This window comes from Sebastes fasciatus, chromosome 8, assembly GCF_043250625.1.
Source record: "Sebastes fasciatus isolate fSebFas1 chromosome 8, fSebFas1.pri, whole genome shotgun sequence".
Taxonomy (NCBI): domain Eukaryota; kingdom Metazoa; phylum Chordata; class Actinopteri; order Perciformes; family Sebastidae; genus Sebastes; species Sebastes fasciatus.
In genome coordinates this window covers 32,924,008-32,939,194 of record NC_133802.1, presented here as the reverse complement: position 1 = coordinate 32,939,194, position 15,187 = coordinate 32,924,008, and the positions used below count along the sequence as shown (strand labels likewise).

General features: G+C 40.0%; 1 protein-coding gene across 2 annotated transcripts in view; it reads right to left on the bottom strand.

Moving 5' to 3' along the window:
- Positions 1–3,210: 3,210 nt before the first annotated feature.
- The window catches only part of LOC141773280 (TOX high mobility group box family member 2-like), a 117,403-nt gene continuing 105,426 nt past the window's right edge, over positions 3,211–15,187 (bottom strand). For both annotated transcript variants that reach the window (XM_074645169.1, XM_074645168.1), the window contains 4 exons: positions 12,232–12,312; positions 8,419–8,805; positions 7,590–7,729; positions 3,211–4,912 (listed from right to left, as the gene is read on the bottom strand). In XM_074645169.1, coding sequence (XP_074501270.1) covers positions 4,870–4,912; positions 7,590–7,729; positions 8,419–8,805; positions 12,232–12,312 — 651 coding nt within the window. In that variant the 3' untranslated portion in view covers positions 3,211–4,869. The remainder of the gene's footprint in view (positions 4,913–7,589; positions 7,730–8,418; positions 8,806–12,231; positions 12,313–15,187) is intronic.

The window sequence follows — 15,187 nt, the reverse complement described above, 5'->3', positions numbered from 1 at the left end:
CAGGATGCTACAGATCAGGATATTCTTGCGTTTGCTCTTTATTAGGGCGATAACAACGCGTCAACGTAAATTTGTTTTAACGTCACTAATTTCTTTAACACATTAACACAATCGATCTTTTGGAGGTTGTAGCGGGCACAAACTTTTAAAACTAGAGTGAGGAATCCATCAGTACCAACCATGTCATACTAGCTTGTCAGGAAGGAGGTTAAATAACGCTCCAAACTTTTGCTAAATTTTAGCGAGGAAAAACTGCCATGTCCATTTTCAAAGGCGTCCCTTGACCTCTGACCTCCAGATATGTGAATGAAAATGTGTTCTATGGGTACCCACGAGTCTCCCCTTTACAGACATGCCCACTTTATGATAATCACATGCAGTTTGGGGGCAAGTCATAGTCAAGTCAGCACACTGACACACTGACAGCTGTTGTTGCCTGTTGGGCTGCAGTTTGCCATGTTATGATCTGAGCATATTGTTTTATACTAAATGCAGTACCTGTGAGGGTTTCTGGATCAATATCTGTCATTGTTTTGTGTTGTTAATTGATTTACAATAATAAATATATACATACATTTGCATAAAGCAGCACATTTGTCCACTCCCATGTTGATAAGAGTATTAAATACTTGACAAATCTCCCTTTAAGGTACATTTAGAACAGATAAATAATGTGTGATTAATTTGCAATTAATTGCGATAAATTGCGATAAAATATACCTATAATTTTGTATTTCTGAAACAATGTAGATCAGGCCTATTCAATTGGCGGCCCGTGGGCCCGATCCGACCCTTTAATGACCTTTGATCATTTATTAATATGAAAAAAGTATTTAAAAAAAACCAACTTCCATTAAGAGAGTTTATTACCGTTCATCAACGCTCTCGCTATTAACGCTGTTACAGACTGTTAAACACATTGTGTTTTTTATTTAAATAACCTGCTAACATAACACCAAGTTTATGGCTGTTTACGTTGTTTGATTATTAAAAGTTCATCATTTTTCATTAGTTATGTCTTGTCAAGCACAGAAATACTTATTTTGTTAAAAAGTTTTAACCCAGGCTCTTTAAGCAGAGAGTCAAACTGAATAAAAACATTGTGTTTATTAAAACAACAACAACCTACCTCACATTTAAATCACTAGCTTTGCAGATCAGACGTAGGAAATGTAAATGTCTTGGTACTTCAGGTTTAATAGTTTAGAAACTCACCAGCAGCGCTAGATGTCACCAGCAGATGGCGATAGAGGACCATCGATATTAGAGCTCCAGTCCAACATCTCACTGCTGTCAAACAGCTGCAATCAGCCATAACAGTGTTTGTATATAAAACATCTGTCTTTACAGTGTGAGATCTTTCCTCCTTTGTTGGAATTTAAAGGATATTCTGCTCCCATCTGCTCTCAAATATAACTTCTGCAGTGTATTTATATACCTTTATACTACTTTTACTGAGAGCAATGCCCTCTTATTTTCTTGTTCACACTCACACACAGCAGTGGTGGAGGAAGTATTCAGATCCTACTTTACTTAAGTAAAAGTACTAATACAACACTATAAAAGTACTCCGTTACGAGTAAAAGGCCTGCATTGAACATAATACTTAAGTAAAAGTATGTAAGTATAATCAGTTCTTAAAGTATCAAAAGTAAAAATGTCCCGTGTGACTGTTGTACTGTTATATATTATATCATTGGATTATTATTACTCATGCATTCATAAAAGAGCAGGATTTTACTATTATATATTTTCTTTAGTTGGTTGAGGTGGAGCTTATTTTTTAGCAGACTGCAAGTAATGATTATTTTCATTATGGATAAATCTGCTGATTATTTTCTCCATTAATCGATTGATTGTTTGGTTCATAGTGAGAAATGCCGTCACAATAACCCAGAGCCCAGAGTAAAACGTACAATTTTTCCCGCTGAGATGTAGTAGAGTAGAAGTATATAGTTGCATGAAAAGAAAAGACTCAAGTAAAGTACCTCAGATTTGTACTTTAAGGAGCAATAGGTAGTACTGACAGCTAGCGTTTTAAAACGTGTAACAGCAGTCCAAACTCAAAACCGGCTGATCCTCCGGTGTGACTGATAGAAGTTAGTGCACGTTTTTCGCAATTTGAGGGTTACCTTCTAAACACGACCGCGTTAGCCTCTGGCCAGCAGCAGCAGTCTGAATCATTATACCGGCTGTGTGTCTCAAATACTCGCTGCCTTGATAACCCAGCTGTACACGGACCGCACGGTTCTACGGGTAGAATCTAACGTTAACGTTATCTCTGTTGATCCAGTACGTCTGCAGAACGTGGTGTTAGTATCCCGCTTTGTTTCATATGTTGCAACGGGGTTGTTGAAACAGTCAGTGGACGGGATCTAAAACTAAAACAGACGTTCTGGACCGGAATAGAGATGTCAAAGGAGAAACATACTGGCTGTAGTGTTGTTGTCAGAGAAGCCAGTATCTCAATTCAGCATGTTTCTTTAATCTCTGATGACATATCGTGGTCATTTTAGGATTTATTACAGTAAATATATCACATATTAGTTCAGTTATTGAGTAAATGTGCTTAGTTGCATTCCACCACTGACACACAGTTACACACAGATGGTGAGTAAAGGGCCTTGGATGTCCTTTATCGTCATTAAAACATCAAATATTACAGTTCACCATAACAGCCTCGAGCTGCTGAGCTGTAATGAACTGATTCTTTTTAGGTTTAGAGGAACTGAGTTTTATGAATCAGCTGTAGGGGGCACTGCGTCATCACCATCATCATGGAGAGAGAGAGGAGGGGGAGAGAGAGAGAAAGAGAGAGGAAGAGGAAGAGGAGGGGGAGGGATGATAGATTCCATTTCTATTCTACCTTTAATCCAACTGTGAAATTCATAAGTAAAAGGCAGTCCTATTTTTCTTCTCAGGTAGTTCTCTGAAAGCCCGTGTATACCGCCGCATCAACTCAGAGTTTCATCATCACACCAGAAAACACGACCAGAAAAAAACGTTGCTTGATGTTCTATATTGATCACGTCCAGTTTTATGAGAATAAAAACACAGAGAATAACTGTGGAAAGGTTCAAGTTTAATACCGTTAACTCTTCACCTAATGATAAAGATAATACTCCGATGCAAAGCTACTGTATGTTTATAGACTGCTCATCATATCACTGATGAATGTGTTGATAAAATAAGTAGAGACATGCACATCGATTTCTCCACTTTAAACATTTTATTACAGACAAAAGAAAACAAAAGAAGTATTTGTGACACAAAATGAATCTAATGCTGGTTGCACTGGTATTGCACCAACAACAATTTCTGAAAAAAATATTTTATTATTCTAATAATCATGTTGTTTGATCAATAATAATAATAATAATAATAATAATAATAATAATAATAATGCACCCTGATGAAAATAAGCCAAAATGTTAACTTCATATCATTCATAAATAGATGTGAAACCTGCAACCAAATTAAATAGAATGACCATATTGTAAAAACATTATGATATTCAACAAAAAACAAAATGGGGTTCTCTCGTCACTGGCTTTACAAATTAAAGAAGTACATTTGGCAGGTTTTTATACACAAACTTAAAATATATCTACTCCCCCATGACTGTTCCTCCTGAAACGCAAAAATCCTGCTACAGTGAAAAAACAAAATATCTTTTTTTTTTCTTCTTCACAAAAAAATGATAAAGATGAGTTCAACACAATTCTAAAACACCTAATAAAACTAGTCAAAAACTTTTAAAACCCACTGTTATGTTTTTTTTTCTTTAGTAACATTTCACATTTAGCAACTTTTTTTTTTTTTTTTTTTTAATTCACCTGTACAAGTGGTGTCAGGACTAAAGGGGGGGTGGGCGGGGTTACAGGTGTGTGGGAGGGGAAGGGGGCGGTCCTTATTGACCGAGAGGAGGAGGAGGAGCTAAAAGGAGAGGTATCGACCTTTGACCTCTACAGTCCTGTAACGTCCTGAGGCCGTGTGTGACGAGAGCGACGCTCTCTAGCAGAGCTCCGCCTGCTAAAGGAGGACGTCTTTGCGTTTCTCTCTCGTCGTTTCGGAGAGACCAGTGAACACAGTTTCAACACAACTTTTAGTGTGTGTATTCCCTCACTGAATCCGCCTGCACGAAAATCACATAACCAAATGAAAAGAATGTTAAAAAAATAAAAGAAAGCAAGGGACTGCAGCTAAATACACACATAAGTAGGGATCCATTTTGGTGATATATACAATCACTCTGTGAGAAAGAAAAGGAAGTCCTTTACTAGGGGCGAGGATGATTTACAAATGTGACTATCTTCATTATAATTTTGCTTTTTACTCAGTCGGGGTGTTTTCAGTCTGTCCTGAAGTACATCCACCCTGCTGAGGTGACTATTTTCTAGTTTCCTGCATTAGCTTTCCTAGCCGAGACCCCTACGCTTTGAGTATGCTTAGAGCATTTCATCTCCCCGATGAGGGGCAGTCCATGGCAAACACAGAGTAATGGAGTGGAGAGGAGAAAGAGAGAGAGCATCTTTAAAAACATAATGAGAAGACTTTTTTTTTTTTTTTTTTTGGTCTTCATTTCCAGTATGTTGGCATGAGCTTAAAGCTCACTGCCCCCGCAAGAAAAGAAAAAAAGGAAAGTTCACTGATAAGGAAAAAAGCAAGAGAAGTGCCTCAGGCTTCTGGCCGATCTAAGTGCTTGGCAAATAGGTGAAGTTACTGTAGCAGTCTTTGGGATTTTCGAAATCCGTCACAAAAAAAGAAAAAAAGAAAAAGGAAAATGGTGTCGAAGCAGATACATCGATGACGTTGTTGTTGTTATGGTGGAAAGCTCCCTGGAGTCTGACATTTGGAGGTCTTTCAACTTCAAGTGAGGTAGAGAGGCTTGTCCCGAGCTCCCATGCCACTGCTGAGGAAGAAGAAACGGTGTTAATCAGGGCTGTCAAAGTTAACGTGATAAAAACGCAAATTAGTTTTGACACCACTAATTTCTTTGCAGATTGTGATTTTTAGGTTGCAGCGGGCTCAAACCATGTCGTACTAGCTTGTCGCGAAGGAGGTTAAATAACGCTTCAAATTTTGGCGAGGAAAAACTGGCACGTACAAAAAGTAAAAGTACTCATTTTGCAGAATGGCCCTTTTCAGAATCATATATATTATATTACTGGATAATAATAAATGTGTTCCTCACTATACAGCTGGTAAAGGTGGGGCTAATTTCCATTTCTTTATATACTGCTGGGTGGCTTAATAATGTATTAGTTAATATATATTTTGTAGGGCTGTCAAATTTAACGTGATAATAATGCTGTAGCGGGCTCAGTTTTAAAGATACTGGCATCATATGAAACTAAAAATCCTAATGAATCCATCGGTACCAACCATGTCATACTAGCTTGTCGCCAAGGATAAGGAGGATAAATAATGCTCCAAACTTACGCTACATTTTGGCGAAGAAAAACTGGCATGACCATTTCCAAAGGGGTCCCTTGACCTCTGACCTCCAGATATGTGAATGTAAATGGGTTCTATGGGTACCCACGAGTCTCCCCTTTACAGACATGTCCACTTTATGATAATCACATGCAGTTTGGGGCAAGTCATAGTCAAGTCAGCACACTGACACACTGACAGCTGTTGTTGCCTGTTGGGCTGCAGTTTGCCATGTTATGATTTGAGCATATTGTTTTATGCTAAATGCAGTACCTGTGAGGGTTTCTGGACAATATCTGTCATTGTTTTGTGTTGTTAATTGATTTACAATAATAAATATATACATACTAGGGCTGTCAATCGATTAAAATAGTTAATTGCAATTAATCCCACATTTTTTATCTGTTCAAAATGAACCTTAAAGGGAGATTTGTCAAGTATTTAATACTCTTTGCGATTAATTATTTGAATCGATTGACAGCCCCAGTATTAATGTATGTCTGTGAATACAGTGTTGATCCTATGTTTCACCAGGAAATCCCAGTTAGATGATGAAATCTGTTTCAAGGAAGCAAAGAAAGCAGCTCCAAAACATAAAAAGCTGCCGACAAACAACAGACATCAATCAGTATGAAGGAAAAAAAATATATAAAAAGTCAGAATTTCACTCGGTACTTGAAATGTCAAACACAAAGTCTGTTCTGCAGTTATCTTTACTGACACACTGGAAATAATTCAGTACGCTCCAAAACTACTCTGATCTGACACTGAGGGAGGAGGTTTAAGCAAAGACTCAATCTACTTCAAAGAGCATCCAACATGATTTGACCCGGGCGTGATCCCGTTTGACATCCAGATGAATCAGCTCTAAATACAGGAGATACTCTGGGAATAGCAACGCCAAAGTTTCAGGTGTGAGACGAAACAACGTTCCTCTTGTACCTGCTCGAATAGCTTGATTCAATAAGGCGACGTGTGCCGAGCGAAACACAGAGAAACTTAATTGGATGTCACACTTTTCTCCGAGCTCGGTAATGGCATTGTTCTACTGCGGCATTACTCATTTCAATTTCAAGGAGATGCTTTGCTTTAGCAGAGAAAACGCAGTTTGTGATTAATACTGCCGGAGTCTCTGAGTGTGAAAGTGAAGTGGTTTAGAGCAACTCATTTGGAAAATGAGGAACTGTCAGACAACTACTTATAAAACGTCCTGGACTGGATTTACAGATGCGAACACATTTTTTTTATTCTGGACCACTCGATGTTATTTCTTCTTGTTAACCATCGCGTCAAACATTAACTATAACACAGTGTGTGACAGGGGTGGGGGAAAAATCAATACAGCCAACATAGTCTCACAGCAGTTCATGAAATAGTCACAAAATTTAATCTATTTGATTCGTGTTCATAGACACGAATTTCCCTTTTTTCCGTGACGCTCAGAACGACTTTCAACAACATATTGCCCTTTCTTTCTACATAGAGTTTGCCTTTAATAATGGTCATTTCATTTCATTACAAATGTCATTTATATTTATTTTAGACAGAGAAAGGTTAAGAAACGTGTGGTAATTTGTAAATAATAGTAATAATTGACAATTAAAACTCCGTACTATATTCATTCATGGAGCTCTCCAAGTCACTGCATGTTCTACAACACTGTCCGGTACATATTTCAGAATAAAAGCCTTGTGTTAACAAATGAAGGAATTCTGTCCACAGAAAAAACACTTGAGGGCTTTTATTTTGAAATGAAAGCAGGAAGTGTTGATTTAAAAATAAATCTTTCCTTTTTTCATCTCCGTAACATTTTCTACAGATACAGACATGTAAACTGTAGTAATGTTGCTGATATGATGTCAATATACAGTCAATAGATCACTTTCAGTGTCTGTTGCTGTGAACCGTGTGGGCTCGCGTCAAAACTAGACGAGACCTCGAATCTCTAGAAGGCACCAAATATATTGTAGACGGCTCGTTTAAAGGCACAGTTTCTGAATGCTGGCTGTGCGTGATACTTTAAAACCGGCTTTATAATAAAAAAAAGACATGAAATGTGACTTTTTTACAATATGGGACCTTTAAGTATCGTGATAAAATCGTATTGTGGGGTATCTGGTGATTCCTACACCCCTAATATGTGATGAGCTCACCCGCAGTGGTTGGGTCCACAGTCCCTGTTGCAGTATTCGCCGTCCCAGTCAGGGTTCTGGCCGTGTCCTGGGTTCGGGGCCCCTGGAGACTGTGAGCCCCCGACACTGTTCTGGTATTCAGCCTGGATGTGGGAGAATCCCTGTAGATCGGAGAGGAGAGAGAGGAAGGTTAAACGGTTGTAGATTTGAGACATCAGAGTTTGCTGAGCCGTGATACCGGATGAGGCCAAATGATGTCAGCGGTCTTTATCAGTTGCTCTTCAGCTTAGTGAGTGGGGAAACACTTTTTTCTCTCTCCATTTACTCTCATCGCTTGGTTAAAATGGGTCTCAAAAATCACACTTTTTACACCGACATGACCTTACAGACGACCCCCTGCTGGACTACAGAGACATTATGGACTCAGAGAGAGAAAGGGAAAATAGTTACTAAATGAGTGAAAAAAGTTTCACTCCTGCTGAAGCAGGAAAAGCCAACACTAGGATCAGCATTGATTCATGGAGAGACCTTTGTCTGGTCAGCTAACATTACTGCCAAGCAGCTGAAATATAGAGTGATATTGTTGTTTTAGCTGACGTGTGTCGCCTCACTGTTTTGAGCGATGCTCGTTCACGTCTATTTAGAGCGAGCAAACGCGAGCCCGACGCTGACTTTCGTTGACTTAACGGCCACAGGTGTCGCTGTTAACAAGCATTTCTGAGGGTTACAAATAGTCCCTTTTACTTTGAATCATAGCCAGAATCAACAAGGCTTTTAAGTGTAATAAATATATATATATGGGGTGTTTCATCATATTCATGTTTCATTTTTTATTTTAACGATAACCAACCTGTTGGCTGAGAGGAGGGGAATGCAGCCCCATTTGGTGTGAGATGATTGGCTGCGGCTGCTGCATGCGGATTGGCTGGTTGAGCAGGGAGCTCTGGTGCAGGGAGAGTTGGGCGTGGGGGTGCAGGGGTGGGCTGATCTGGAAGGGAGCCGGGGGAGAGGCACTCATGCTGGGCGGCAGCATCTGGGATTGGCTGAGGGTCTGGGCCAGGGCGTGGCGGGGCGGCCCCGCGTAGCTCTGGAGGTCTGACAGGGGGAAGGAGCCTGGCGGGCCCAGGTAGGGTGAGGAGGGCTGGGGGGGCACGCTGTACAGGGGCTGCTTCGGGGGCAGCATGTGGGAGGGCTGGCTGGTCTGCTGGGCACTTTTTGGTTCAGGGTCGTTGTACGTCTGTGGGATGAATGAAGATAACTTTCAATTAATTACATATAAATCATCATCACATCAATCATCAAGCACATCTCTCGTTTTTTAATAGCAGCATCCATTACACTTAAAACAAAACCTGCTTCTTATTACGCAGAAGTTAAATCAGCCAAATATGAAAAGGAAGTGGTGTGTTGTTTGCTTCATCAGCTGCAGTGATTTCCAGGAACTACTTTCTGTCTTTACTTTTTTGTTGGACTGGTTTTAAACAAGGTTCTCAGTCGATTAAAATATTCAATCATGATTAATCGCACGATTGTCCAAAGTTTATCTGTTCAAAATGTACCATAAAGGGAGATTTGTCAAGTATTTAATACTCTTATCAACATGGGAGTGGACAAATGTGCTGCTTTATGTAAATGTATGTATATATTTATTATTGGAAATCAATTAACAACACAAAACAATGACAGCTATTGTCCAGAAACCCTCACAGGTACTGCATTTAGCATAAGAAAATGTGCTCAAATCATAACATGCTGCACGCCCAAACTGCATGTGATTATCATAAAGTGGGCATGTCTGTAGGGGGGAGACTCGTGGGTACCCAGAGAACCCATTTTCATTCACATATCTGGAGGTCAGAGGTCAAGGGACCCCTTTGAAAATGACCATACCAGTTTTTCCTCACCAAAATTTAGCACAAGTTTAGAGCGTTATTTAACCTCCTTCACAACAAGCTAGTATGACATGGTTAGGTATGAGTAGTTTTATTGCCGTCCGGGTGGAAACAGTAGGGATTATACACACTGTTCAGTTCCAGAAACAGGCTAAGATAAGGGAAAGGGAAAAAAAGTGCCATAAATTGGGAGAAATACGGGAGAATTGTGACCCCGGGAGGAAACTGGGAGAAGGCGATGAAAAACGTGAGTCACCTGTGAAAATCGGGAGAGTTGGCAAGTATGAGTCTATCCTCGGCCCGACAGACGGGGAAACACCAAACTCCACCAAAATCACCCAAACTTGACCTTTTCTCTTTTTGGACAGTATCACTCTGAGCATGTGCTGCACCTACAGAATACCTCCACCTCCACCTCCACCCTCTCCAGCCCTCTATGATAAGCTGTCAGATTGCTCATCTCCAGCCATCAGTGTTGATTAGAAGGTAATGGAGCCCATTTGTATGAATAGAGCCGGGGCCGGGGTAATGATCAATAGACATCTTGACAGATAGATGGGAAAAGGAGACACACACACACACACACACACACACACACACACACACACACACACACACACACATATATATGCAGGAGCCCGGGCAGAGAAATGAGGCTGTTTGCCTGCAGAACAAATGGAATGACAAAAGGAATCTTCCCCACACTACATTGTGTGTTGTTAATACAAGACGGCACTAAACAATGCAATCCGCAGCCTTTGCCTTTCGTTATTCCCGGTGCTGCTGCTACTCTGCTGTTTGCATACATCATTCACTGGGCCAAAAGGATGTCATAGATCTGAATTAGCAGGAAGGTGTCAAGAGGTGGAAACAGCAGAATGATTGCTCGCGTTGATTTGGATGTACTTCCTGTTGGAGATGGTGGAAATCGATGATCTCTAATGCATGACGCAGGTGTCTGCTGGTGTGAGATACATTTTCTAATGATACATATAAACTAGGGTGACCAGGTGTCCCACTTTACGAGAGACCGCACAGCATTTTTAATCCCTTGTCCCACATCGAACATATTGAGACGATGTCCCACATTTTCATTCTCTCTAGTTTTCAAAAGTCAAACCGCTGCACGACAGGCGCTTTTCTAAAATCTGGCTTTTATCCAATGGCTCCAATGTTTGCTGTCAAACTGAGCACACGAGGGTCAAGTGAAGGTTAACATTTCACTGTCTTTGCTACGCTACGCCCAACGGAGAACATTGTGAGTCACAAGCTCTGCAGATTTAGGCCGACTATGATGGAAACTACCACGAAGAAAAGGAAACGCAGCTACAACAAAGACTGTGAAACTATTTATAAGTATTTTATAAGTAGGGCCGGGACGATATTCCTATCTCCCGATTTGATATGTATTGCGATTTTTAAGTATTGTGATGCAATATCGCAATTTATAGCGATTTTTGTTAACTTTTATAACATTAGACCATGAGAAAAAGTTGAATCATACACTTCTAGGGAATTTTACTTTGGAAAATCTGTAAATTAATACAGTAAGAATGTTTGATTTTCAGCATGTATGTAGTCAGAGATGTCCTGAAGTCAAATATATCAGTCATTGTCAGGAATTATTTATGATTTTTTTTCCAGCAATGACATTTCCCCTCACAAATTAGTTGTATTTTCTTTTTAATTCTTAATGTTTTATACTTCTGGTGAATATAATCCAATCAATCTTATTTCCATATATGTATTTTTTGTATATACAGTTCCCTTTGTTAACACCTTATTTTGAAAACCGGACGTAGTCACACATGTCTACTTCCGCTAACTTCGCCAAGTCCGTCTCTAGCTCTCCCGTCAGCTCCGTTCTCTTTATCCATCCATGGTCAGCTCCATCGGGCCGTTTGAATGCATTTAACATAAATGTCAGTATATGGGTGCTCTACAGTTGTAGCGTCGGCCGGCTTGACCGCCACGTTACCGCGATACGATAACGTTTCCTGTCCATGACAGAGTTAGCATGCAGCTTTAACCGTGATGTCTAGCTCTGCTTTTCCTGTCAATGTGTGAAACCCAAAGTGTTTCCATCCTTTACTGGATGTGTAGTGTTTACCATGCTGGATTTAATATTTGAGGGTGCAGGTCGTATCCACGCTGACCCTCCGCCGTTTTCTACTTGTTTGTTTTTGTTTTTTGAAACGGATATGACGTCACGTTAGTCATTACGACATGAAGCTCAAAAAGCTGTGTCGATCTACGGATGCATTCGGGCAAAGCATAGAGATGTTACAAGATAAGGGACAGAATAGAAATGTTTATTATTTATCTTAGATATATACGTTATATAAAAATTGTAGACTACCTCTCAGCCTTGGTAATGTGTCCCACAGTGTCCCAAATTGTCCCACACAAACATACTCTCTGTCTCCCATTAGGTTTGTTGGGATCTGGTCACCCTGATATAAACCTGATATTATGTGCAGCACATGAGGGAGTGATCATTCTCTCTCCTCCGAGATGTTTTGGCCATATGCTTGTGCTGACCCCTCCCCCAGCTATATCACCATACCAACCCCCCAACATCTGCACCCTATGGAAATCAGGTATTGTTCCAAATACGGCTTTTGCATCACATGCACCCCCCCCCACCCCCACCATCACCACCAGCACCACCACCATCCCATGGAAGCCCCGCCCAGCCCATTAGCAGGGATTTTCCATCCAATCCATCATCAGTCTTTAGCCAGGGCCTGCCTGTGTGTCATAAGCGTTACCTTGGAAACCAGACTGGCTCGGTACGCGGCCAAGGCTTTCAGGTACTCTTTCTTAGCCGCCTCGGTTTTCCTCTTATAGGCCTGTGAAGAGAGAAAAAAAACCAAGAGGCTTCGGGTGAGAGGAGAGGTTGACATGCTCATAAATGTGCAGACACACATGTCTCTCAGTACACACTTTTTTATCTAACACTTTCTTAAACACATCACACACACACACACACACACACACACACACACACACACACACACACACACACACACACACACATGCCCTTAATGTTCCCCTTTCCATCAGAAGCAATGGTACAGAACACCTCTATTTCCTCATCACAGCACTAAAACTCCCTCATCTCAATGTGTCTCCATCTATCGTGGCAACACATCATTTCCATTCCAATCCACCTAGAGAAATGAACTGGAACTTCTCTCTCTCTCTCTCTCTCTCTCTCTCCTCTTAGCTCCACAATAACACTCCTATCAGCAGACTGACATTAGTGACACACCACAATGCTTGTTGTCATTTGGCACATTAGAATACGATCTCTTTCTGTAATATGAGTTTTGTTTGAAACTGCCTTCCATATTGTTAGTGTGATATACGAACCTCTGTCGTTATATATATACAACTAACCGCTGCTGCTGCTGCTGCCGGGTTTGAATGATCTCAGTTGTGTTTGCATAAAGAATGTCGACTTATATGGATGGTTTTTTACACGCAGGCATTTTGTTTTTTTCCAGGTGTTGTCTGTGTAGGATGTAGAGAGGCTGGAAATGGGTCTGTTAGCTATAAGGGCTATAGGCAAAATTATGTCTATTATGCAAAACAAAAGGAGCGAATGATGTATGTTTGTTTTTCTGTAGGGCTTTATACTGCTGATGTGAGCACTGGTACCAAAATAAATAATTTTATCAATACATTATCCTCAGAAAAACATGTTTTTTTTAAAGGCTGTCAAACAATTAAAATATTTAATTTAGATTAATTGCATGATTGTCCATAGTTAATCGGGATTAATCGCACATTTTTTATCTGTTCAAAATGTACCTTAAAGGGAGATTTGTCAAGTATTTAATACTCTTATCAACATGGGAGATAAACAAATTCGTTTTAACGCCACACATTTCTTTAAGGCATTAACGCAATCGATCTTTCAGAGGTTGGATCGGGCTTTTTAGCTACTTTTTGTTGGACTGGTTCTAATTAGGGCTGTCAATCGATTCAAATATTTAATTGTGATTAATCGCATGATTGTCAATAGTTAATCGCGATTAATTGCAAATTAATTGCACATTTTTTTTGTCTTTTCAAAATGTACCATAAAGGGAAATTTGTCAAGTATTTAATACTCTTATCAACTTGAGAGTGGGCAAATATGCTAATTTATGCAAATGTATGTATATATTTATTATTGGAAATCAATTAACAACACAAAACAATGACAAATATTGTCCAGAAACCCTCACAGGTACTGCATTTAGCATAAAAAATGCTCAAATCTGCATGTGATTATCATAAAGTGGGCATGTCTGTAAAGGGGAGACTCGTGGGTACCCATAGAACCCATTTTCATTCACATACCTGGAGGTCAGAGGTCAAGGGATGCCTGTGTAAGCTGGCATGACATGGTACCAATGGATTCCTTAGGTTTTCTAGTTTCACTTGATACCAATATCTTCACTCTGAATCCTTCACTGAGTCTGCTACAGCCTCTTAAAGACAGTAATGTCTGTAGTCTCAGAGGGTTTGATAATTATTATAATTTCTAGTCTAAAATCACCCCTTTGTTCGCAAAAAATAAATATCTGATCAAAAGAAAGTAATTACTAATTTGATGATGACAGCTTTTGTTACGCGACAGTTTTCCGTACTTGGTGTTACGAACACATTTGGTCGGTCCTAAAAAAGCACTGATACCCCGTCCTACTTTTGTGTGCTTGATGTGCACGCCACAGAACTGATGCTCTGGAAAAAACAGTTTGGAAAATACAGGGCTTTTAAATAGAGCTGCAACTAACTGTTATTTTCATTGTCAATTAATCTGTCGATTATTTTCTTGATTAATCGATTAGTTGTTTGGTCTATAAAATGTCAGATCAGTGTTTCCCAAAGCCCAAGATGACGTCCTTAAATGTCTCGTTTTGTCCACAACTGAAAGATATTCACTTTACTGTCACAGAGGAGGAAAGAAACCAGAAAATATTCACATTTAAGAAGCTGCAATCAGAGAATTTAGACTTAATTTAAAAAAAATTACTCAAAACGTCTGATTATCGAAATAGTCGGCGATTAATTGAATAGTTGAATCGGTTAATCGTTGCAGCTCTACTTTTAAATACACGTAAAATACTAAGAATACTGTCTTGACACAGTATCCTTTCAGAAAAGTAAACCTTCCTCATCCCAAAGAGAATTGCTAATAGCAAAAGAAGTGTGGTTTCTCTCGGAGTTGAATATAACACAAAACGCCGTGACCTCCTATTACTCCGTCATCATTAACATTTCCTGCCTATTACTGCTGAGCTGGAGATGACGCTAAATAGCTACAAAAACACTCCTTCCTGGATAGCCGAGATGCCCTTCAGCTAAATCCAAGGACGAGACGATAGTGAGGGGGGGGGGGGCGGTCCACTAATTCAGTATTCTAGGCAGGATCAAAATAGCAGGCGAGAGATATAAATAAAGAGAGTGGAAATGAGAACTTCACACATCCCTGCTTGTCAGAGGGCCAATGAAGATGCATGGTGGAGGCTTCAGCTATGGAGGCCGGAGGGACGCAGGAAGTGTGGACCGTACCTGGAGCTTTGTGGGAGTTTGGTTTTTTGGCAAAGAAGATGAATCTTTCACTATATTTTTGGAAAATCCTTTGTAGCTTACACAGCGGAGAAACACTCGGAGAACATTGCATTGTGAAATTTGGAAACATCAATGAGGGCTTTATGTGTGTGTGTGTTCATG